Genomic DNA, 26,192 nt, shown 5'->3' with positions numbered 1-26,192 from the left:
TATATAGCAACAGCTTCTGTTCAGGGAGAAAGACCACATTGCCGAGCATGAGATTCGGAGATGGAACAGCGTGGCAGAGGCTTTGCCACGGGGTTTGCACCCCAAAGCACTCAGATGGTGGTCAGTGCTAATCAGTGACTAAAAAAGACGCGGCCCTGTGGTGATAGGAAGCTAACCAAGAATAGTTCCCAGTCCTGCATTAGTGCATGCCATGGACAACTCAGGAGAACTCAGCACAGCTCAGAAAGGCTGAGAGAGGGGTGTTGCACAGGAGGGTGCCCCAGAACCAAGAGTGGACTCCAGACCCTGCCAGGACCACCATCAGCCTTCACAGGAGAGAAGCTGGTCTCTCCACCTGAGACCAAGCCCAGGCCCAGACTGCTGGAGTGAATGGATGCCTGGATCTGGGCTTGTCGGGTCCCTCTGGTTGGTTCTAGCAGCAAACAGATGGTCCCCTTCAGGAATGGTGACTGAACTGGCCATGCACTGTCCTTGGTGCTGACACAAATGTGGGGTCTGTCCCTCTGCTGGCCACTTGCTCTGTGCTGGGTGCAGCCAGGCTGGATAGGTCAGAGAGCCTGAGCTAGACTTTGGATGAGGGTCTGTGGCTCAGGACGGTGCTGGGGGAACACTACATCAGCTTGGAGGGACATTGCTGTTGGGGGCATTGCCTGTTTACCCTCCTTGGTCAATCCTTTTCTTCATCAGCCCGAACACTTGCACATGGCCTCAGATTCTGCCTCCATTGCCCATTTTGACCACTGGTGCAGCCCTGCCCCACCCCTGACCCTTCCCTCTTAGTCTTTGGGTCTCAAGCTTCCCCTCAAAGCAGACCCGGGTGCCGGCTGGGAGACCCATGTCCCTGATCTTGACTCTTGGAGCCTCTGGATCTCTGACTGTGGATGGTTATGCTCTGCTGAAGACTCACCCACCCCAGGGCCTTCCTCAGATGGGCTCAGACCCAGACTACTCCTACCTGAGCCAGGTCTCTGGGTGCTTCTGGGGAATTCTGGCCACTGAGGCTGCTTCTTCCTTCTCTGTGTGTGTCAGCTCAGTCGTGTCCAACTGGGTGACCCCATGGACTGTAACCACCCCTGCCCCCAGGCTCCTCTGTCTGTGGAATTCTCCAGCCAAGAATACTGGAGTGGGTTGCCATTTCCTCCTCCAGGGCATCTTCCCAACCCAGATCTTCTCAAACCTGGATCTCCTGCATTGCAGGCAGATTCTTTACCATCTGAGCCACCAGGCAAGCCATTGAGAATAGATGCTCTTCCTTGCTGTGATCTGTTTATTCCCTTCTGCATTCATTCATTCATTTGTTCATTCATGGGGACCCATGAATATAAAACACAGCATGCTGGTCACTTTTAGAAATGTGAATGTTAATTTCAAGAAATGAGGGGGTAATGTAGTCATTCACTGGTCCTCAAAACCTACTCCAGACATGAGTGGTGGTGGGTTAGAGTTTTTCTTGTTACGTTGAATTTGCAAATCACGGGAGATGTCATGATGTGGACTTGCTGCCCGAGGTTTTTCTCGCCTGATATCTTATATAATGTACAACACCCTTTCTAAATGCCAGGAAAAATGAAACAGGGAATTAAACCAAAGGATTCTAAGTCACCTAAAATATGGGCTGCTTGGCACAAATTCAGAGATCTCAGTTTGGTCATTCTTTTCAGTATTTGTGGGAAGATTGATTTCTCTTCTGAGCCACAGTTACAGTTACCTAAGAAAGACTTTTACATACAATACAATGGAATATTAATCAGCCCTAAAAAGAAAGGAAATGCTACAACAGGGATGAACCTTGAGGCCACTGTGCTGAGTGAAAATAGCCTCACAAAAAGTCAAATCCTGTATGATTTCACGCAAGTGAGGTACCTACACTGATTAAACCCACAGAGATGGAGGCAGACTGGGGGATGGTGGGATTTGGGGGGGATGGGGTTAGTGTTTAATGGAGACAGAGCTTCCATTGGGGATGATGAAAAGTTCTGTGGCCGGATGGTGGTGATGATTGTATATTGGTGTGCATGCACCTAATGCCACTTAATTGTCCACCTAAAATTGGTTAAAATTATACATTTTATTTTATGTATATCTAAAAGGAAAGGCTCTTGTCCCATTCACTGGCCTGAGCCAACTTGAATCACCTGAAACCAAGTTGAGGTTATCTGAGCACCTATAACCCATATCATACAAACAAAACATTCTTTGTCTATCTGAAGGACCGGTGGAGCTACAGGAGAGATAGCTGACCACACTCATGTGGGCCTGTGGACACTGGGTGGATCTGCACATCTCTGGAAGTTTTCAGGATATTCAGGATTAAGATGAGCCATGAGTAGACAACCACATCCTGAGTGAGAAGGGGGCACCTTCCCTTCTCTCCTTCTGGGGTCTTGTCCATTAACAGATGTGATCCCACCTTGGCAGGGGTGGAAGGGCAGAGGAGGGGTGAACCCCAGATTATTATTCCTGCTTGGCTTTCACATAGATCATGCAGACCACTGGGTTACATGAAATGATTGAGGTCGTACCTTGTTAGTATTGTTAAAAGAAAAATATGTTATCAAATTTACTATGAAAACACTCTCTCCTCATCCTCAACTTTAAGAAAACTAGATGTTCTGTACAGCACATTCATAACAGTAGATTTAATAGAAGTTTACTAGATCATTGGGATCTCCTGGTTAAACTTGCTTTTCAAATTAGGAGTCATAGGATTTAGTATTGGTAGCTGTAGGCAGTTACATTGAGTTGTTTATTATTTAGGACTAGTAGTATTATTTGGAGAAGGAAATGGCAACCCACTCCAGTATTTCTTGTCTGGAAAATTCCATGGACAGAGGAGCCTGGCATGCTCCAGTCCATGGGGTTGCAAAGAGTTGGACACGACTGAACACACACATGCCAATAGTATTATTTAGGACTTATTTGTTTATTTTTGGCTGTGCTGGGTCTTCATTGCTGCTCAGGCTTTTCTGTCGTTGTGGTGAGTGAGGGGCTGCTCTCTAGTTATGGTACATGGGCTTCTCACCTGGCGACTTCTCTTGTTGCAAAGCATGGGCTCTAGAGCACAAGCTCAGTAGTTGGGGTGCATGGGCTTAGCTGCTCCATGGCCTGCTCATGGCATGTGTGATCTTCCCGGACCAGGGTTCAAACTCACATCTCCTACACTGACAGGCCGCCAGGGAAGTCCAGGACTAAAAGTATTGATTGGAACAGAGAATTCCTTCTCGTGTCCAGAGAACAGAGAGCTGGTTTGGGCAGTTCTAGGTGGGGAATGGCAGTCTCTACGGACAAGCTAAATATGGAAAGTGTCTTGGAGCTGGAAGTTGAACATTGACCTCGCATCTTCATCTGATTTCCTTGGGACCTGGGTGCCTTGGTTTCATCCGCTTATCTGATGCCATGTTCACTTTCCCAGAATGTGTGAGGGGCTCTATGCTGAGAGGGGAGTGGTTGGGAGAGCATGGAGGGTCTCTGGGCTCACGAGAGCCCCCAGCCTGAACCTGCTGTAATACCAAAAGATTGCTCTTCACCCTGGAGGGTCATTAAATTGTCATTAAACTACTGTCATTAAGCTGTCTTTAAACTGCTCACACAGGGCTCCTTACCTTACAGTTACTGGCAGGGAGGCCTGTGTTTGTAGCAAACTTAGGAAACCTGTGGGAGAAGCAGCCTGCTGGCCCCCAGGGGTCATGGGGCTTTTTCTCCTTTGAGAATTGAGCTAAATCACACGTGATGCTCCCTGGTCCTGTAACTGCCTGGAGTGTTGGGGCGCCTCCTTCCCCAGGAAGGAATTTTGAATCCAACTGTGACATCCAGGGTTGGGGGCAGGTGTCTGGGAGGGAGAAGTGTCTGTGGTCCTATCACTGTATCTGGGCTGCCTTCATCCTCCCCTTGGCCCTTGTGTCCCTGGTGAGGGCTAGTCCTGTACCAGCTGGCCGTGACCACCATGCAGGAATCTAGTGCTGAGTTGAAAGGGATGTCAAAGGCAGAGTCAGTGTTTTTGATCATTTGAGGGCTCTGTTTACTCCTTCTTTCCCTGTTACTTTAAAAGTGTAGCTATAGACACATAACATGAAATTTACCAATTTGACCGTTTTAGAGGGTACAATTCAGTGACATCGACTGCAGTGTTGTACAACCGCCACTACTCAGTTCTAGAACATTTTCCTCAACCCTAAAGGAGACCATGCTTATTATTTTTTAAATATTCATTTGTATTTATTGACTGTACTGGGTCTTCGTTGGGACATTTGGGATCTAGTTCCCTGACCAGGGATCGAACCCAGGCCCTCTGCATTGGGAGTGAGTAGTCTTAGCCACTGGACCAAGCAGTCAGTCCCCCATCTCCCCTCCCTTAGCCCCTGGTAATGACAAATCTGCTCTCTTTCTGTGTTAGCAGACCCCTGAGATATTGTGGCTTGATGCCAGACCACTGCAGTTAAGTGAATATCTCAATAAAGTGAGTCACACACATTTTTTGATGTCTCAGTGCATCCAAAGTTATGTTTACACTATACTGTCATCTATTAGGTGTGCAGTAGCATTTAAAAAACAATGTGCATACCTTAATTTAAGAGTACTTTAGGATTTACCTGGTGGTCCAGTGGATAAGAATCCTCATGTGATATAATAGCCAGGACATGGAAGCAACCTAGATGCCCATCAGCAGATGAATGAATAAGGAAGCTGTGGTACATATATACCATGGAATATTACTCAGCCGTTAAAAAGAATTCATTTGAATCAGTTCTAATGAGATGGATGAAACTGGAGCCCATTATACAGAGTGAAGTAAGCCAGAAAGATAAAGAACATTACAGCATACTAACACATATATATGGAATTTAGAAAGATGGTAACGATAACCCTATATGCAAAACAGAAAAAGAGACACAGATGTACAGAACAGACTTTTGGACTCTGTGGGAGAAGGCGAGGGTGGGATGTTTTGAGAGAACAGCATGTATATTATCTATAGTGAAACAGATCACCAGCCCAGGTGGGATGCATGAGACAAGTGCTCGGGCCTGGTGCACTGGGAAGACCCAGAGGAATCGGGTGGAGAGGGAGGTGGAAGGGGGGATCGGGATGGGGAATACGTGTAACTCTATGGCTGATTCATATCAATGTATGACAAAACCCACTGAAATGTTGTGAAGTAATTAGCCTCCAACTAATAAAAAAAAAGAATCCTCATGTGAATGCAGGCTTGATCCCTGTCCAGGAAGATCCCACATGTCTCGGGGCAACTAAGCCTGTGTGCCACAACTACTGAAATGGCACTCTAGAGCCTCTGCTCTGAAACAGGAGAAACTACTGCAGTGAGAAGCCCGAATACCTCTGCTAGAGAGTAGCCCCTGCTTGCTGCAACTAGAAACAAACCGCATAGCAACGAAGACCCAGCATAGCCAAAATTAATAAATAAATAAAATTTAAAAATTATTTTATAAAGGAGTACTTTATTGCTAAAAAAATACTAAGCGTCATCTGAGCCTTCTGGGGTTGTCATTTTTTTTGCAAGCAGAAGGCCTCGCCTCAGTGTGGATGGCTGGTGACTGGTCGGCCTGGTGGTTGCTGAAGGCTGGGGTGGCCATGGCAATTTCTTAAAATAAGATGACAGTGAAATTTACCTCAATTGATGGACTCTTCCTTTCACAAACAATTTCTCTGTATCATGCAATGCAGTTTGAGAGCATTTTTACCCACAGTAGAATTTCTTTCAAAATTGGAGTCAATCCAATCCAACTTTGGAACTCTGCCACTGCTTCATCAACTAAGTTTATGTAATATTTTAAATCCTTTGTTGTCATTTCAACAATCTTCGCAGTGTCTTCACCAGGATTAGATTCCTTCCCAAGAAACCACTTTCTTTGTTCATCCATAAGAAGCAAATTCCTCATGTGTTTAAATTATATCATGAGATTGCGGTAATTCAGTAACATCTTCAGGCTCCACTTCTAATTCTAGTTCTCCTACTGTTGCCACCACATCTGTAGTTACTTCCTCCACTCAGGTCTGAATCCTTCTAAGTCATCCATGAGGGTCAGAATCAACTTCTAAATTCCTGTCATTGTTGATGTTCTGACCTCTTCCTATGAATCATGAATGTTCTTGATGGCGTCTAGAATGGTGAATCCTTTACAGAATGTTTCAATCTACTTTGCCCAGATCAATCAGAGAAATCACTATGGCAGCCTCACAAAGTGTATTTTTGAAACAGTAATGAGGATGGAGACACAGAGGCCAGTTTAGGAAAACATGGTTCTACTCAGAAAGTCTTGTCCCCAGTGTACCCTCTACCCCTTCCTGGGGGGCCCTGTGAAAGGAGAGTGAATGATGGAGTGGAGAAGTGCCAGAGGGGCCCAGTGTTGGTGTTGGAGGAAGTTTTATCAGACAAGTCACAGAGAGTAAGGCCAGGCACCCAGTGGCTTCCCCAGTGGATCTCATCATGATTCTCTTAAGTCAGAGATTTGGCTTCCTTGGTGGCTCAGATGGTAAAGAATCCATCTGCAATGTGGGAGACCTGGGTTCGATCCCTGGGTCAGGAAGATCCCCTGGAGGAGGGCATAGCAACCCACTCCAGTATTCTTGCCTGGAGAATCCCATGGACAGAGGAGCCTGGCAGGCTGCAGTCCTTGGGGTGGCACAGAGTTGGTCACGACTGAAGCGACTAAGCAGTAGCCATGGTGGCTTTGAGAAGATGTGATTGGCCCCGGAGGGATAAGTGAGATAAGAGTGAAGACTTTATCCAGTGCTTCTCCTCCTCCAGGTGAAGATCATGGAGTGGTCTGAATGCTGACAGAAATGGGAGGAACAGAACCAGATTATTTTTCTGAGTCACCATTTGTCAGGGGATGGATTGAAGGGCCTCTGAGAGAAGATGAGGAGGGCACTGATGAGACCATCAGTGATCAGACCATCAGCGGCCCTGTGGGTTATGCCCCCAGCTTGGCCCCACGGGAGCATCTTCAGTGTCGCTGTCCCAGCTGCACACCCCCCCACCTCCCCTGAGCAGGACGGAGGAGGGCACATCTTGGATGGAATGACTGATGAGTCAGTTGACCGATGCCTTTGAAAACAAGAAAGGATTCCTGGAGAAGGCTCTCCCTTTGCTGAGTGCAGCACTGGGGTTTCTCTGACACTGAGTCCTGTCTGGGGGGAAATGGGACAGTCCAGTGGGAAGCAGTGGCTTCCTTGGCCTTATGTCGATGCTCTCTGTCCCTGTCTGAGCTCCCCTCCACGTCTCTCATCCCCATGTCATCCAGGACCACGTTTGGAAACACTTGGCTTTTGTTCCGGATGACTCGAGAGTGAGTAGGCATATGCTTGTTTGCCATTATTCCATCCGAAGCCACGTGGGTAATTTCACCGGATCTTCAGTTTAATCCAGCAGGCACAATCAGAATTGACACGCTTAAAAAGCTCTAGCTTTAGTTTCACCAACTGGAGCCAGGATGTTTTTTGTCTGCATGCATGTGTGCTCAGTCACGTCCGACTCTTAGCAACCCCGTGGACTGTAGCCCACCAGGCTCCTCTGTCCATGGGGTTGTCCAGGCAAGAATACTGGATTGAGTTGCCGTTTCCTTCTCCAGGGGATATTCCCCACCTAGGGATAGAACTCTCGTCTCTTATGTCTCCTGCACTGGCAGGCAGATTCTTTACCACTGAGCCACCTGGGAAGCCTGGGTGTATTTATTCATTTATTCAAATGAGTGCATTCTTCTTATAGGCAAGTCGTCTCTGCCCCGAACAGCTGGCCCTGGTCCTGGAGTTTTTGTGCCCAGCCTGTGCCACCAGATAGTGTTCTGCTCTCAGGGCTCCATGAAGGGCAGGTTTGGGGGTCCTGCTGCATTAGCATGTTTCAGTTCACCTGCCCCTCCTCACCAGTGATGGCTGGTAGGGGTTCCAGTGGGTGGCACCAAGAATGTCCACTGGAGTTACTTAATGAGGGATATGGCCCAGCTGTCCATGTTGGCTGTGAAAGTCAGAGATAACCCTGGCTGGCATTTTATTTTGAGGTGCACCTGGCTGCTCTGCCATGGGGAGGGCACAAAGAATTGAATAGCATCTTCCTCTAAGATGCCAGGACCCCACATCCACGTGGGCCTCCGACCATGCTCATTTCGGACACTGTGTCACCTGCTGCCAAGCCCCACACCCCTGCCATGAGATGATGACGGGAACACCAGATGGGTTTTCCCAAGGAGAAGCAGCAGAAGTCACCCCCTGCCTCTCTGGAAACAACTCTGGCTGTTTTTCATGAGATGTGGTTGCCATGGTGATGAGAGGTCCAAGGGAGTTAAAGGAAATGTTGCTCCAGAGGGAAGGGTACAGGCTGTGGGAGCTTTGGGGAGAAGTTGCTCTTAGACATGGACCTGAGATCTTGTGTCGCCTGTGGTCACCACATGCTGCGGCCCTATGCTAAGGTGTTGGGGTGGAGGCGGGATGGTGTGAGGCACTGACGTCCAGCCAGCCTGAGCTCCCTGGCCAAGCCCAAACTGCATCCCCCAGAATGAAGACCTCTTTCATTTCTCAGAGGCACCCGATACAAGGCGGGTGGCAGTCCTGGAGGTACTCTTTCCCCACCATATATCTGACACCTCGATGAGAGTCTATTATCCCACATGATGGTCCTCTTCCTGCCAGAAAAATTAGGTTCTAGACCAAACCGTAACATTTGTGGAAAGAGTGTTATCTTTTAGTCCTTTGAGGCTGCTAAATCAGAGTATCATAAACCAGGGGACTTAGAAACAACATGCATTTATTTCTGTCAGATCTGGAGGCTGAGGCTATAAGTCCAGGATGAAGATGCAGGCAGGCTAGGTGTCTGGTGAGAACCCACTTTCCTAAACAGCCATCTTCCTTAAAAAAAAAAAAAGATAGCTATTCATAAATAAATATAAGTATAATGTATGTGTATGTTCATAGTATAAATTTATTTGTAAATAAAACTTATTACTGCCTTGTGATCATATTGCTACTGGTTGATACTTTATTTATTTTTGGCTGCGCTGCGTCTTTGTTGCTGCGTGCAAGCTTTTCTCTAGTTGTGGCTAGCAGAGACTACTCTCTGACTGCAGTGTGTGGGCTTCTTATGGCAGTGACTTCTCTTGTTGTGGAGCACAGGCCCTGGAGCACAGGCTGAGTAGTTGTGGTGCACGGGCCTTAGTTACTCCATGGCATGTGCGATCTTTCCAGACCAGGAATTGAACTTGTGTCCCCTGCATTGGTAGGCAGATTCTTTACTGCCAAGACACCAGGGAAGTGATGCTTGATAATTTATTTCAAGAAAGTTCTGGAACTTGACTTGTGATGCTGGCTCACGAGAGCATGCTTTGGGGTTTGGACAGCAGTTTCAGTTCTTGGATCTGGGGAGATTTTCTGGATGGTACGGGGCACTGAGGGCTTCCAAAGTTAGTGCTAGTGGTAAAGAATCCACCTGCCAATGCAGGAGATGCAGGTTTGGTCCCTGGGTCGGGAAGATCCCCTGGAGGAGGAAATGGCAGCCCACTCCAATATTCTTGCCTGAAGAATCCCATGGACAGAGAAGCCTGGTAGGCTACAGTCCATGGGGTCACAAAGAGTCAGACACTACTGAAGCGACTTAGCACATATGTAAACATAGGGTGTTAAATAGAGAAAATATAACTCAACTTTAAATTTTGTTTATTGAACTAAGTAGAATTTTGGATGGGTGTCTTCTTTAAGAGAAGACTTATGATGTGTCTGTGGGGCATTTTTTCCCCTCTTGCAGTAGATTATTTTGCTCTAACTAAATAATTTGGATTTTAGAATTTGCATTGAACTAAGAATTAAGAGTTTTTTAGAAACATAATTTTAACCTTTGGACACTTGCTGGGAATATAAAATGGTTTAGCTGCTGTGGAAAACAGTATGGTAGTTCCTCCGAAGATTAGAAGTAAAATTGCGGTATGATTCTGTAGTCCTACTGCTGGTACCTAATCTGTCACATTTAATGCTCAGGCTCAGTCGTGTCCGACTCTTTGTAGCCCCATGGACTGTAGCCCGCCAGGCTCCTCTGTCCATGGGATTCTCCAGGCAAGAATACTGGAGGGGGTTGCCACTTCCTTCTCTAGGGGGTCTTCCCAACCCAGGGATTGAACCTGCGTCTCTGCATCTCCTACGTCTCCTGCATTGACAGGCAGAGTCTTTACCACTAGCACCACCTGGGAAGCCCCACACACACACATAAAGAACTGAAGGCAGGAACGCTAAGAGGTAGCTGTACACCCATGTTTTTAGCAGCATTATTCACAATAATCAAAAGATGGAATCTATTCAGCTATCTATGGAGAGATGAATGGATGAACAAAATGTGGTCTTTATAAAAGGTGGAATATTATTCAGCTTTTAAAAGGAAGGACATTCTGACACCTGCTTCAATAGGAATGAACCTTGAGGACATGATGCTCAGTGAAGCAAACCAGTCATGAAAAATACAAATTTTATATGAGTCCACGTATATGAGTTCCTTTGAGTACATTCATAGAGATAACTGGTGGGTGCCTGGGGCTGGGGGAGGCAGGAATAGGAAGTTAGTGTTTGATGGGGACAGAGTTTCAGTTTTTTCAGATGATGAGAGTTCTGGAGATGGATGGTGATGTTGCCCATTTAGGTGAAAGTACTTAGTTGCCCCTGAACTGGGACACTTAGATGGTTACAGTCACAAATTTTCTGTCATATGCGCTTTGCCACAGTTGAAAATAATAATAAACAATAAAATTAGAAACTATGATTCACATAACTTTTGAGGTGTAAGAAAGTCTACATGTTACTGACAGAAAAGTTAAATTATATCTGTGTGCGCCCACACATACCTATGTACACATAAATTTTACAAAATTGTATCATATCTCCAGTTTTGTATCTTGATTTCTTTTAAAAATTTTTTATTTTATTTATTTTAAAGTAATTTTAAAGTCATTTAAAAATTTTTTCTAACATGTGAAGACCTCATCTGTATCTTTAACTTTCCGTTTTCCAGGTTTGCAATGGTTTGGAGCAGCCAAGAAAGCAACAGCGCTCTGATCTCAATGGACCGGTTGACAATAACAACATCCCAGAGGTGAGAGTTCTGACCCAGGGCCTTGACATGGGAGCTGCCTGCCCTGTCCCCAAGGGCTCACCATTCCATGTGGGTGGGACAGGGCTCTCGTCCCACCCAGTGCCTAGGAGAAGTGGGTCCTGACAAGCAAAGCCAGGTGGCCCTGCAGGAGGGGGCGGCCCTGAGGAAGGAAGGGAAGTCCCTTTTCTATTGACTCAGGCCCCCACCGCCATGCGCTCCTGTGTTGCTTCTGGTGCACGGGACTCATTGGTGCTCCCCAATTTGATGGAGGCTCAGTCCACCCCACTGACCATCATGTTCTAAAGCAGGATTACTCAAGGGTAGTAGCACCATGGATATCTGGGGCCAGATCCTTCTTTGTTGTGGGGGGATATCCCTGGCACCATAGGATGTTTAGATGCATTCCCGGCCTCTCCAAACTCGGTGCTGGTAGTAACCCTCCTCCTCAGGTTGTGAGAACCAGAAATGTCTACAGAAATTGCCATAAGCACTGTTTTAAACCAACTATGTGGATTTTAAAAACAATCCCATGTAAACTCCCACTGCCCTGATGGGAAGGTTGTTAGAATGAGGGAGGCCTCAAGCAAGTTCTTTCCCTTATCTGGAAAGCATGGTTTGGATGAGGTTTTGTAACTTGGATGAAGTAACTGTGGTCACTCATGCAGTGGTGTCTGATCTCCTTCATCTTGCTTTTATTAAAAAAAAATTTTATGTATGTATTTATTTATGGCTTCTCCGCCCGGCATGTGGGATCTTAGTTCCCCAACCAAGAATCAACATGTGCCCCCTGCAATGGAAGTTGTTATTGTTCAGTCACTAAGTCATGTCTGACTCTTTGCGACCCTATGGACTGCAGCACGCCAGGCTTCCCTGTCCTTTACTATCCCAGAGTTTGCTCAAACTCTTGGTCACTGAGTCATTGATGCCAGTGGGGAGTCCTAACCTGGATCTCCAGGGAAGTCCCTCTTTCATCTTGCTTTTAAAGATGTGCCTGTGGGGACTTCCCTTCAGTGGTAAAGACTCTGACCTTCCACTGCAGAGGGCACAAGCTTGAGCCCTGATCAGGGAACTGAGATCCCACATGCTGTGTGGTGTGGCCAAAAGATAAACAAACGTGTCTGGGAATTCTCGTGCCCACCAGTTGGAGAACCACTAGGTGTTTTCCTTTCAGCAGTGATGTGCTAGTCTGGGGATCCCTAGGTCTCAGCTGATGGCCTTTTGTACCCCAGGTTTTCCATTGTGAATTGTTAACATACACCCCACTCAAACATCGCAGAGCCCGAAAGACACTGCTTTGCTGTAAGGAGCTGATTTCTTGGGGAGACTGGTCACTGGTCACGGGGTCAAACTTGTCACATTATGGTGTCAGCTTAGATTTTATGGGCCAACTGCTTACAACTGTTGTGTGTGTGTGTTTTCATATTTCCTAACAGACAAAGAAGGTGGCATCATTTCCCAGTTTTGTGGCTGGTAAGTGATTGAATTTTCTTTCTGAGGGGGCAGTTGCATTTTTATGTCAATGTGAATGGGACTTTGACTTCCGGTTTTCTCCTACAAAGATTGTGCATAAAGCACCCCTTCCAGGGGAGCAGTTCTGTAATAAGGCAAGGTGCGAGGTCTCATGTCATCTGTGGGAGGTCCAACTGATTAGGAAACAGTAGAACATCTCAGGCTTCCCAGGTGGCACTAGTGGTAGAGAACCCACCTGTCAATGCAGATGTAAGAAACATGGATTCGATCCCTGGGTTGGGAAGATCCTCTGGCAGAGGGCATGGCAACCTGCTCCAGAGTTCTTGCCTAGAACACCTCCTGGACAGAAGAGCCTGGCGGGCTAGGGTTCATAGGGTTGCAAAGAGTTGGACACAACTGAGCAACTTAGCACTCACATACATAGAACATCCCATTTAATTACACCTTCAGTAATGGCCTCACACATGACACTGATGTTTAAATTAATAGATTGAAATGTGTCTTTATAAGCAGCTAATTGTGATCTAACACTTCTGATTAGGGTGGATATAATTGCATCCAAATTCAAGCTGCTGTTTTTTTTTTTAAAGACTCTTCATTCCCTTCTCCTCTCCTGTCTCTTTTGAGGAGGTTACGACCGCATTTTAATATTCAATGAAAACCTGCAGCTGATCTCTTCTGTGTCAGTTTTGATGTGGGGAACATACCTGCTTGGCTCTTGTCTGAAGGGCATCAGGGAACCCCTGGCAACACCTTTAGGATACCCTCTGACCAACCACATGAAGAACCTCTTAAAAATACGATCTTTCTCTTTGCCTGGAGGCCTATTCCTGCTCTTGCTAGAGGGTTACAATCAATGGTGTCAATTTTATTAATTCTTTCAATAAGCTGGTAATTGATTTTTATGAATGTTTATGGGAGCAAGGTTAATTGATAGTCAGAAATAAATAACTTAAACCTTTGGTATCCTGGTTTTCTTTTTAAATAAAGAACTAAAAACCCTGGGAAACTGAGGTCCTCAAATTCCTTACCTGAGGGGTCCTAACGGTGGTGATGAAGCCATTTGGGTGTTTTCATAGAATGGGCACTTCAGATCTGAGCCTTGATTTGCTCTTAAAATAAGTAATTGGGGTGAACCTTTCCAGATAAGACTCCTAAGCCAAAGGCAGCGCTCACCTCCCCATTAGCCTTTGACAGGGCAATACTGCCGAGCCCAGAGCAGGCCTGGGTGGACACGGGGGCCCCGTTGGTCTAGGGTGCTGTTGGCTGAAAGATGGGAGTCAGGAGGGATCAGAGCATCCCCAAAAGACTTGTCCTTGTTAGAAACAGACAAAACCATGTTAGATCTTGTCTCCAGGACTCAGTTTGGTCAGTGTGAATGGGGCTTGGACATGTTTTAAAACTGGGGCATTTATTTACTAGTAGAGGTTTGTCAAGCTTTTTCTGAATAGCGCTTGGACCATGCCAAGTGTCATAAGAATGCAAAATTATTTCTACCCCGGAAATCCCTTTGTGCCTTCCCTGTTTCTATCTGTATGGCCCAGACCCCTAATCCCTCTCTGTGCTGGAAGCCACTGTCAAATTTCTTATGAATCTTGCCAGAAATTTTCAGGGTGTATGTAAGTCTATGTGCTAAGTCACTTGAAACATGTCTGAATCTTTGCGACCCGATGAACTATAGCCTGCCAGACTCTTCTGTCCATGGGATTCTCCAGGCAAGAATACTGGAGTGGGTTCTCATGCCCTCCTCCAGAGGATCATCTCGACCCAGGGATTGAACCCACATCTCTTATGTCTCCTGCGTCGGCAGGCAGGTTCTTTACTACTAGCATCACCGGGGAAGCCCAGTAAGTCTATATATAGAACTTTAAATAATATTTTATTGAAGTGTAGTTGATTTTAGACCTTTTCCTTAAATTAGATGTTGCACTGGCCACCTGGATCTGCACTTCTTCCCTCACTTCTTTGTAGATTTCATTTCTTGGCAGAGACAGCAATTGTAGCTCCACCTGCTTATTCAGGTGGCAACACAGGGTCAGTGATGTGGCTGTATGATGGGGTATTAATCAGCACCCCTGGATTAATGGATTGATGGTTATTCAATTTTGGATTTATGGTTGGCAAAGCAATGAACAGCCTTGTGGGTTTGTCCTGGTGATCAAGTGTGTGTTACTTGAGATAGAGAAGGACTTCTGGACAGAGCATGCCTGCAGCTTTACTTGGCACTTCCCCAGCACTTCACATGCACTTCCCCAGGACTCCTGAGTTTCTTTCGGAGGCCTCTGGACTCCTGCCACTAAATTTCCTCAGAAGCCCTGCTGCCCTCTCCCAGGGCTCTCTCCTCAGTGGACTAATAGCAGCTCCATTCATCCAGCCTTGTCTATAGCCAGCTTTCCAGCCTTCCTCCTCCAGGCCCCTTCCAGGTCTTGCTGATTGAACCTCCTGGGTGAATCAGTCTGTTGCTGTCCATTTGTCCTATTCCACACCATCATCATCGTCACCACCCCACCACCACCATCATCTTAATTCTACCAGCACCACCATCACCACTATAATCATCACCATCATTATCATCATTTACTTGCTAGGACTCCTGCAGTAACCTCCCAGCTCTTCTCCCTCCTTCCCCTCTGCTGTTTGCCTATCTGCTGCCTTAGTTACTCTGCAAAGGTTTCCTGAATGATACCCTGTAGTGACAGTCCTGAGCGTGCCCCCAGAGTTCTCACATCTGGCTGGTCCTTGCTCTACAACCTCCGCTTGTCCTAACCATTGGCCCACCCCCTGCTCCAGCAATTTGCACATCTCTGTGCCACCTCAGGGCCTTTGCACCTGCTCCTGCCTCAACCTGAGGAGCTCTCTCCTCTCCCTCTGTGGCTTGTTGATTCCCACCCCCGCGTCAGAACCTGGCTCAGAGGACAGCTGTCTCAGACCCTCTGGACCATCCTGATGCACCTGCCTGTGACTGTGTGACTGTCAGCCTGTGGAGCCGGCTCCGTGTCTCCTGTCACAGCACAGGGCCTTGTGGACAGGGGCTTAGAAATGCTTTGTGCCCGGATCAGTGACAGTGATCTTGGGCAAAATATTTGACTCCACGTGGACTGTCCTTCTTTGTAAAACTAGAACACTGAAGTCTGCTTCACAGGTTTGATGGGGGCTTGATGGAGCAGGGGATCTAGTGTGTTGGGCTGGGGGCTGCACTTGGCGGCTTTCTGTACTCACACCCCCTTTCCCATCTGAGGCTGTGCTCTGGCCTCCCCAGCCACCCCCTCCACGACCTCTGGGGGCAGCAGGCACAGCTGAATGAGACTACTTGGGGCCATGCCCCTGGAAGCCTTGTCCACCCCCTCCCTTTAGGATAATCCCTCCAAGGTAACATGGCCGGGTGCTCCAAGACATGGCTCTGGGCACCTCCCACCCCTTCCCTGTTCAGAGAAGCTACTGGGGTCCCCAGCGGGTGTTTCACACGAAGGCTCCCTACAGCAGGGAGCACACGGGCACCTGTTCTCATATCCAGGCTGAGCAGCAGCATTCTGATACACGTGTGTACGTGTACGTGTGCGTCATGCAAAGGGAGTTAGTGGAGAAATTCCCTCTGGGGACACAGATTCTGTCTGGTCCTGTGTTGTTCTGTCTCCCTCTAGTGGGCTCAGCTGTGGGTTCGTTCAGGAGTTGAACAAAATGACAGTTTATACTCAAACACACAGGGCCAGCTGCTTCAGCCTTAGAATGAAGCTGGTTAATCCTTGCTCCTGTGTTTGGTGATTGGAGTTGAGAGCTGTGTCTGTGAAGTTGAAATACTGCCCCTTCTACTGGCCACTCCTTGGTGCTTCCTAATGCGTGTGGGGCTGAGTGGGTGTCTGAATGGCGGGCAGGTGTAGGAAGCACTGTTGTGTGTAGTGTTTCCTATTTGAAGAAAGACCAAGGCAGGAGTGACATGACCGCCCGCCACCCCCCATGGAAGGGGACGTCTGCTGGCCTTGTAACAAAGGCCCTAGTCCTTCACTGGCCTTTTCCTGGGGAGCAGGTGTCCATGGGTGTGGCTGGTGGACCCTGCAGCCTGGTATGGGGTGCCTTCACATCAGAAGTCTGTGCCCCCTGATGGACCCCAGATCTGGTGGGCACCCAGATGGGGCAAGCCTTTAGTAAGGCTACTCTGGGGTGTGGGGTGAGACAGAAAAGGTCCGGGAGCTGACCACCCTGGGGAACTGGCAAGTGGAGCATTAAAGACAGAGACTTCAGGTCTATCTCCATCCCCAGAGATGGTGGGGCACAGAGTATCATGTAGTCCCCCCACCCACCCCACACTTACTGAGGACCAGACCCTGAGCACTCTCTGAGGGTGTTGGGCAAGCATGACCCCAGGGCTCCTGGGACCACCTGGACTTCCCCTGAGAACAGAGTGACGCCATCTACTAGTCAGCATGGGCTTCCCTGATAGCTCAGTTGGTAAAGAATCTGCCTGCAATGTGGGAGACCTGGGTTCGATCCCTGGGTTGGGAAGACCCCCCAGAGAAGGGAAAGGCTACACACTCCAATATTCTGGCTTGGAGAATTCCATGGACTGTATAGTCCATGGGGTCGCAAAGAGTCCGACACGACTGAGCAACTTTCACTTTCACTTTTCAATGGTCACTGCAGGGAGTGTGAGTGACTTGGGAGGGGTCACCAGCTTCCCTGATAGCTCAGTTGGTAAAGAATCCGCCTGCAATGCAGGAGACCCCGGTTCGATTCCTGTGTCAGCAAGACCCGCTGGAGAAGGAGTGATAGGCTACCTATTCCAGTATTCTTGGGCTTCCCTTGTGGCTCAGGTGGTAAAGAATCTGCCTGCAATACAGGAGACCTGGGTTCGATCCCTGGGTTGGGAAGATCCCCTGGAGAAAGGAACGGCTATCCACTCCAATATTCTGGCCTAGAGAATTCCATGGACTGTATAGTTCATGGGGTCACAAAGAGTCGGATAAAACTGAGTGACTTTCACTTCACTCACTCATAAGATGGACCCTGGGGACCATGCTCACTGGGGCACAGGAGGCATGAGGTGGTAAAAACGGAAGTGCCCCAGTCAGGAGCACTGAGGGTCCGGGCAGAGGCTACTATTAATGCCTGAGCTGGATGCCCTGTTCCCTCTGTTGGAAGTGACTTCTGCCTATGCCTGGGTCGTGACAAGCCTGATGTGCCTGTGTATGGACCAGGTGGCTGATGGATGGACAGGGAAGAGTCCTCCCCACCCTCCTGTGCCTCCCCCCTCCCATTACCCCTCCCCTGGAGCCCCTAGCCCTGCCCAGCTGGGAGAAGGTTGTTCATCTGCAGAGCAAGGACCATAGTGCCTGATGGATGGACAAGGAGGGGTCCTCTCCCAGTGCTTTCCCCTCCCATCACCCCTCCCTCTCCCATCACCCCTCCCCCATCTCCCCATCCCTCTGCCATCACACCCTTCCACCACCCCTCCCCCTCCCATCACCCTTCCCCTGGAACCCCCCAGTCCTGCCCAGCTGGGAGAAGGTTGTTCAACTTCAGAGCAGAGCCCAAGGCACCTGAGATGGAACAAGCAGCCTGATTTGACCCCCGGTTGTGGAGCCACTCTCAGAGGGTCTGGTTGAGGCTTCCACAAAGGCAATCAGAGCTTCCTGGAGGAAGCCACGGGGGCCCCTAGGTGCATCTTCTGGGGGCTGTTGAGGGGAGGATGTCAGGGTCAGTGGGAGAAAGGGGGTCCCTGGTGTGTCATGATGCCGGGGCCCCCAGTTCTATGCCATCAGGACGGAAACTGACCTGGGGCATTCCTGAGTCAGGACCTAATAGCATTGCATGTATGCATGCTAATGTTGCATACAGTTGCATACAGTTGCTTCAGTCATGTCCAACTCTTTGCGACCCATGGACTGTAGCCCGCCAGGTTCTTCTGTCCATGGGATGCTCCAGGCAAGAATATTGGAATGGGTTGCCATGCCCTCCTCTAGGGGATCTTCCTGAACCAGGGATTGAACCCACATCTCTGGTACCTCCTGCATTGGCAGGGAGGTTCTTTACCTCTAGCGCCACCCAGAAAACCCCCTATTAACATTAAGTTCCTCTTAGACTTCAGAACCCTCACCTTGTTCTGAAGTGCATCGTAGAATCAGCCTTATTGCAGGAGATGCTGCTCTGGTGTGAAGAGACAGTCGTCCCTTTTTCATCCGTGGTTTCCCAGTGTGTGTGTCTGCTGGGTGAGCCTAGTTATGGGTCCTCAGGCCAGTGGGCACTCACTGTGACCAGTTTTGAAGCTTTGATCTCAAGCCCATGGAGCTGGTTTGTTGGAGTGAGAGTGAAGCTTACAGGTTTCCTCCAGGCATCCCAGACACGCATGCAGGCCCTTCTCCTGAGGTTTAAAGAGAGCAAACGTTGCAGAGAGTGAGTGTGGAGACCTGCCCTGAGTCCAGTGTCGGCCTGAGGTCGGGTCAGTGAAGTGGCACCTTCGTCTCGGGTGACAACCTGCTCAGTGCTCCCCCACTCCGTCCACAGCCCCCGGGTATCTGGGGTGGAGACACTGGCAGAACCCCTCCAGGAGTGGCCTGTCCAGGATGCAAGCCACAGCTTCCTGTGGCTGTTGACATGTCAGTTACTTAGGATTGCATATAGATTTTAAAATTCAGTTCTTCTGTCACACTAGCCAACATGGTCAAGTTCTCAAAAGCTAGGTGAGGCCACCGGTTCCCACATTAAACAGCTCAGAGATGGAATATTCCAGATCTTGCTGTTGATAGCTCTGGTCTTGAGGCAGCCGGTGGAACAGAGACCATGTCACCCAGCCTGGACTGGGGCACTTGGAGGAGGAGGAGCCAGACCGGCTTGTGAGGGGCTGCAGGCTTGCGAGAGCCCTAGGGCATACAACTGGAGCCTGGTGGGCATTCCCATCACTGAAACCTGGTGGGCCGTCTGGAGTCCCAGGGCTCTGGGGCTGATCAGGAGATGTTTGGGAAAGGGCTCCCTGGGGTTGTAGCACACCACTATCCCCTTGGAGGCCTGAGTGTCTGAGGTACAGCTGTCTGGCCTGGCGTTGTCCTCCTGGGGCGTGCAGGGTTTCCTGGCTGGGATGTAGTTACTTGCTCTGTGCGCTGTGGGGTGATGGGGGCAGGACTCCCACCCTCTCACCCCCTGGAGGCCCCTGGCCCTGCTGCCTTGCTCCTGTGTGATCTTAGAAGCTGACAACTGTCCCCCCTCAGTTCCCTGTGATGGGGGCAGGACTCCTGCCCCCTCAAAGGCCCCTGGCCCTGCTGCCTTGCCCCTGCGTCCTCTCAGAAGTTGACAGCTGTCCCCACTCAGTTCCAGGGCCCTGTGAGCCAGAAGACCTCATCGATGGGATCATCTTTGCAGCCAACTACCTGGGCTCCACGCAGCTGCTTTCGGAGCGGAACCCATCCAAAAACATCAGAATGATGCAGGCCCAGGAGGCTGTCAGCCGGGTCAAGGTATGGGAGGCCCGGGACAGCTGGCTTCCCTGCAGGGAGCACTGGAGGGGGCAGGCGACACGGGCCTCTATCCAGCTGTGACCCGTCCGCCAGCCCTGGGTGCAAGAGCGGGAGCATCTGAGGTGCCTGGTGGGGCTGAGGGAGATGGGGGCTGGGGGCACAGAGGCTCCTTAATGAGGACCTGCCACTGGGCCCCCTGGACATGCGATTTGTAAAATGTGATTGTTCCGAAGTGTTCCAGTCACGTGTGTGTGGAGCCTCTAGTTCCTTTTTGAGTCTGTATCTATAGTGCCAGAGTCCTTGCAGAAAGGGGAACAAACAAACAAAATCGTATGTTTTATTTAAATTTATGACCTCAAGAAAAGCTCTGATGTACCTGCAGCTCTGGGTGGCCGTTGACTGGATCACCTGGGTTTGAAGTGTGGGTGTGGCCAGGCTTGGGGGCAGGAGGGCAGGATCTCGTCAACAAAGATAACAGGGTCAGGAGAGAGGAGGGGTGCTCTGAGGACGTGCCCCTCTGGGCAGTCGGGGGTCTGTGGACGTCTGTGCCCCTGCAGCTCACCCCCCATCCTGGTCATGCTCTTCAACTGAGGGAAAGGGGCTCCAGACGTGAGCCCCCTGTGCTGGTCAGGAGGGGACAGAGCAACCCAGCTTCCCTTCACTTTGCGCCCACCTGTTTTTCTCTCTCTTTCATGCTGCTCAGAGGATGCAAAAGGCTGCCAAAATCAAGAAGAAAGCGGTGTGTAGAATGTGGGGTTTGCGTGTGTGTCTATGGCTTGTCCTGTGCACTGGGAGGGGGCAGGGAGGGCCCTAGGAGCAGAAATGATGTGGCAAACCCATTTTCTATTCTCTTGGTAGGTCAGTGCTAGACGTTTGAATGAAAAACCACCCACTCACAGAAGCGTTTAATTGTTGCCCTTTTTCATTTTCCTTTTTCGAGTCTCTGTGAGCTAGAGCATGGTCACTGCCATGTGTGATGTGGCCGGTTTGTGTAGACATTGTAAAGTGTGGCTCTGATGTGACCGTGTGATGCGTTCAGTGCCTAGGCCCCCTGTACAGAGTTAATTAAATCACCCTGATATTTAAAGACTCATTAAGTTTAATTTACTGAATCGGGATGAAGAGAAGCACTGTCTGCCCAGGGGACCCTTTCTCTATGGAGAAAGTTTCTGGAGCGTGGGCAGGCTTTTAAAAATCTCGGGTCGACCTTCAGTTCTTTGTTCAGCAGTCTGGTCAGTTAGTAAATGCTGGGTGTGTTCTAACCATCCTCCCACTTCAGGAAGTGTCCCATGCTCGGTGTCCAAGGGGCTGGCTGGGCACTGGCTCTGCTTGGGTATCAGGAGAGTCTCTGTGCCCGCCTGGACATCACATTCTGGTGACATGGCCAAGGACCCTGCCATGGGCTTCCTCCCACTGCAGTGAGACATTGTCCCTCCTGCCCCATGATGCCTGCTGTCTGCCCAGTGGCCCCTCCTTGGGTTCCTTCAGCTGCAGGAAAGGCAGGACCTCACACACACCCCTCTGCTGCAGCCACCTTTGTGCTGGGTGCTCCCTGGGCACAGCAGAGCAGGTCTGGCCTTGAAGACCTGCAGTGGGATGTGCTCCCCCAGAGGAGATGCCCACCTCCAGCCCCGGGCAGCTGGAGTAGGATGGTCAGTGTGGACCCCAGCCTTCTCTTTGGGTCCAGAGAACCCAGAGGGGTTGGGCATAGGCACAGCAGACCTCAGTGGTCAGCCAAGGCCAGCGATGACCTCCATGAAGGATTGTTCTTTCTCTCAGCCAGGAAGATGCTCAGGGTCATTGCCAAGGGCCCCTACACTGGTCTTTCTGCAGCTGGCCAGGCCAACAATGATGGGAAGGTCCCCGTGAGGAAGCAGGGTCCCTGGCAGAGAGTCCCTACCCCAGGGGCTTGCCAGTGCAATCGCCATGCACAGGAGTAGTTAAGAATCCCCAGTTACCGGCTGTCTTGGTTCGGCCAACCCCTGAGCATGCACTCAGCTTTCAGAACATTCCTTTACACATCACTAGCGGCCATACAATGGGAATACCCAGGAGAGGACGGGCATTTGTGGGGCGGCTTCTCCAGTGTCCGGTGAGGGCAGCGCCCAGTCCAGTAGAGATCTTGCCCCCTTACGGTTTTTGGAAGATGGCGGGGGGAGGGCGGGGAAGTTGACACAGTCATTGACATAACTGTGCCTTTAAACCAGAAGAAAATGCAGATATGCTGATCCACCAGTGTGGAAAACCCGCCCCCCCCCCCTTTCCTGGCGATACTTGTAATCCAGAATCCAAGAAATGTAGCCCTGGTACCAGACTTGGTGTTTCTGCTGTGTTCCAGAGGTTGGGCAGGCAGGCTCGCTTCTCCTGGAGTGGGGGGTTGTGCTCTGGATGCTGCAACACAAGCTCTCCGGCGTCCGGCCCCCTCCTGTTTAGCCTCCTGGAAGCAGTCCCCCCGCCATCCTGTGCAAACCGCCCCAAGAGCTCACTTAGCGGAGATGGGCTCGGAAGCCCGCGTTTAGACTCCCATGGCTGCTTCTGCCGATGAGCTTCTCCCTCTAGGGGCGCTCGGGGTCCTGCATGAGATTGTCAGGCCTTTGTCTGAGTTAGTTTTTTTTCTAAGGTTTATAACAGTCTCCACCATCCTTTCTTAGAATTCTGAGGGAGATGCCCAGACGCTGACGGAAGTGGATCTCTTCATCTCCACCCAGAGGATCAAGGTGTTAAATGCAGATACACAGGTGAGCCTGGGGAGATGGGGGGCTTTAAAATCGTGCTCAGGAACTCCCAGGAGAGCCAGGTTGAGCTGCAGACCCCCTCTGCGGGGCTGAGACCACGTCCCCGGGACAGTCCCCCAGCCCCTGCCATGGAATATAGAGTGAGCTCTGCGGGGTGGGCAGCAGCCTCGGGCAGGCGGGTGAGGCTGGTGATCAGGCGTAGCAGCAGCGGGCATGAAATAGAGACATGATGAAGGGGAGCCGGGGGTGGGGGAGCAGGAGTACTGTGCTCACCCTCGGGGTTCCCAACGGCCCTCTCGAGGACTCTGCACCAGGCTGGGAGATGGAGCTGGAGGGCGGAGACCCGGGCCACCCTTGGTCCCCAGCGTGGCGGTGCTCCAGCGAGGAGGGTCCTGAGATCTCCTACCTGTGAACCGTGTGCCCAGCTCGTGTCTGACTCAATTCTGCTCGTCTTCCTGTGCCTGGGTCTTTGCATGAGCCTGCTGTTGTGGGAACAGGAAAGCCAGATGGAGGGGGCCAGGAGCTGGGGGAGCTGGGCCACGGGTGGATGAGCTTTGCGGAGCCTAAGGGAAGGAGGGAGAGAGAGTGGCAGCTGTGGACAGACGTGGAGGGCCCGGCTCACTCTGGGAACGAGCGGGAAAGGCCGGCCAGATGCCAGGGTGACGGCCCCCTGCTTCTTGCCCTTGGCAAGTGGTCCGGGTGGTGACACCAGGTGTGTGGGCAGCCAGTTCCCCAGCTCCCTCTGGCCAGTGGTGTCAGATCCAGTGACGACCTTGTCGGACTCGGTTACAATGTCGGAAACACAAACTAGTTATTTTCTCACTCTGTTCTGAGTTTTGCTATCTAGTGTGCTCTGTGTATAAGAGCTTCCTTTTTCTTTTCCCCTCTTTTCTTCCTTCTCACTGTGGACTTCTGAGCTTTTCTTAAACTTGTGTTATAATCGCCCTCCCCCATGGGCTTCCCTGGTGCCTCTGATGATAAAGAATCTGCCTGCAATGTGGGAGACCCAGCTTCTATCCCTGGGTTGGGAAGATCCCATGGAGAAGGAAATGGCAACTCTCTCCCGTATTCTTGTCTGGATAATCCCATGGACAGAGGAGCCTAGGGGCTATAGTCCATGGGGTTCACATAGTGTCGGACACAACTTAGTGTCTAACACTTTCACCTCACATAACCCTACCATTATTGTTCTCTTGGGTGCTTGCCTGCGCCATCCTGGAGCCCTGACCTCTGTCTTGGATGGCATTCCTGAGGCACTGAGATGTTCTCAGGCCTCCTTTTGCTCCCACTTCAGGCCTGGAACCGGCCACTCTCCAAGGAACCTTGGTTCATGTCCCTGGGGAGTGACATACAGAAACAAGACCTAGGTGCTGGCTGAGTCTGTCGATGCTGAGAGGCCATTGATCCTGGGCCCTGGAAATGAACTGAGCTGGAAAATACTCTTTAAAAGCCAGGAGTTTATACATGTGCCTCGTATTAGAGACCAGCTCCATAGGGTCCTGCTCACTGGCTCCCGATTCTGCACACAGCCTCAGTCCACAGTGTGGATCACAGCTCCTGACACCCTCAGTGTGCTGCCTCCCTTGTTCTCTCCTAGCGTGGACCATGTCCGTGCTGGGAAGCTTAGAGGGGTGTAGGATGGCTCTTACACAGCGGATGAGCTGGTTTAAGTTTAACTTCTCAAGGCCCAGTGGGTGGGACAACATGATGGATGTCTGGGGACAGAAACCGCAGCAGCATGTGTGTCTTGGAGCAGGAGTGATACCCTGATGTGGCTCTTGCCGATTGATCGTGGAGGCCCTTCCTCCTCATGGGTCTGTCCCCGGGTGGCCAGACCTGGGCCTTGTCCCTCTGATCTTTGAGTCCAGGTTCCCTCAAGGGGCCTTCCACCTGGCGAGAACTCAGGGAGCGAGTTGGCGAGAACTCAATTAGAAAGCATCAATTCTTTGGTGCTCAGTCTTCTTTAATGTCCAACTCTCACATCCTTACATGACTACTGGAAAAATCATACCTTTGACTAGATGAATCTTTGTCAGCAAAGTGATATCTCTGCTTTTTAATACACTGTCCAGGTTTGTCATGGGCTTCCCAGGTGGCCCTAGTAGTAAAGAACCTGCCTGCCAATGCAGAAGACATAAGAGACTCGGGTTCGATTTCTGGGTCAGAAAGATCTATTGAAGGAGGGCGTGGTAACCCACTCCAGTGTTCTTGCCTGGTGAAACCCATGGACTGAGGGGCCTGGCGAGGTACAGTCCATGGGGTCACAAAGAGTCAGACAAAACTGAAGAGACTTAGCAGCAGCTAGATTTGTCATAGCTTTCCTTCCAAGGAGCAAGTGTCTTATTGTGGTGCTGGAGAAGACTCTTGAGAGTCCGTCTGTTGGACTGCAAGGAGATCAAACCAGTCAATACTTAAGGTAATCAACCCTGAATATTCATTGGAAGGACTGAAACCGAAGCTGAAGCTCCAGTCCTTTGGCCACCTGGTGTGAAGAGCTGACTCATTGGAAAAGCCCCTGATGCTGAGAAAGATTGAGGGCAGGAGAAGAAGGGGACAACAGAGGATGAGATGTTTAGATAGCATCATGACTCAATGGACATGAGTTTGAGCAAACTCTGGAGATGGTGAAGGACAGAGGAACCTGGCATGCTGCAGTCCATGGGGTTGCAAAGAGTCAGACATGACTTAGCAACTAAACAACAACAGGGAGCTACCTGAGTGGGTCAGGTGTAGGACACTTCACTGCTTTGGACTTTGTTTCCTGATGTTTCGTGGGCAAATGGGCTGGGCTAGCTCCTCCTTCTGGCCCCATCCCTCATCCACCCACCTGTCAGGGCCCTCAAGACCACCACAGGGTCCATAAGTTGATAAGAGGCCTCCCAGGATTCGGCATATGGTTACACTCAAGCCTGAGGTTCACTGAGCACCAGGGCACAGAGCAGAGCCAGCAAAGAGGAGGATGCCTGGGGCTGAGCCCAGGGAAACCCTGAGTCCTTCTCAGTGGGGTCACTCAGGATGAGCCGAACTTTCTGGCCACAAGCTCTGACCGCAGGAGTCAAGTGTGGGTTGTCAGGAAGCTAGAGAGCATCGGCTCCCAGTGTCCTCAATGGGGGCTGGTCACATGGCCACCTGTCCTGCCTGCCACCCACCAAAGTCTCAGACTCCCGACAGCAGTGGGGCTCAGGCTGGAGTTCACTGGACCAGATGCCTCAGGCGTGGTGAGCCTCTCCTACCACGTTGGGTGGGGTACCCTCCTGAAGTCCAGGTTTCCAGATGAGCCAAGGGCCAGCTGTGGGCAGGCCTTTCTGCAGACGGTGTCAGTCCTGCCGCGTCAGCCCATCTTTGCACCACCTCCTCTCGCTGATGCTGCTGCGGGGGACTGCAGCCCCGGGGACTGGGAACGGGGCCCTTCCCTGAGAACTTGAGGGTTGGACACGT

General features: G+C 50.3%; 1 protein-coding gene across 7 annotated transcripts in view; it reads left to right on the top strand.

Moving 5' to 3' along the window:
- Positions 1–26,192, top strand: part of APBA2 (amyloid beta precursor protein binding family A member 2) — a 130,441-nt gene that overhangs the window by 91,087 nt on the left and 13,162 nt on the right. For 6 of the 7 annotated variants that reach the window (XM_043434444.1, XM_043434446.1, XM_043434445.1 and 3 more), the window contains 5 exons: positions 11,024–11,104; positions 12,538–12,574; positions 19,874–20,019; positions 20,723–20,758; positions 22,671–22,757. In XM_043434444.1, coding sequence (XP_043290379.1) covers positions 11,024–11,104; positions 12,538–12,574; positions 19,874–20,019; positions 20,723–20,758; positions 22,671–22,757 — 387 coding nt within the window. The remainder of the gene's footprint in view (positions 1–11,023; positions 11,105–12,537; positions 12,575–19,873; positions 20,020–20,722; positions 20,759–22,670; positions 22,758–26,192) is intronic. The other variant, XM_043434440.1, reaches the window with a different exon arrangement.

Source organism: Cervus canadensis, chromosome 17, assembly GCF_019320065.1.
Source record: "Cervus canadensis isolate Bull #8, Minnesota chromosome 17, ASM1932006v1, whole genome shotgun sequence".
NCBI classification, from domain to species: Eukaryota; Metazoa; Chordata; class Mammalia; order Artiodactyla; family Cervidae; genus Cervus; species Cervus canadensis.
The sequence above is the reverse complement of the archived record's forward strand: the minus strand, read 5'-3'. Positions and strand labels throughout refer to the sequence as shown.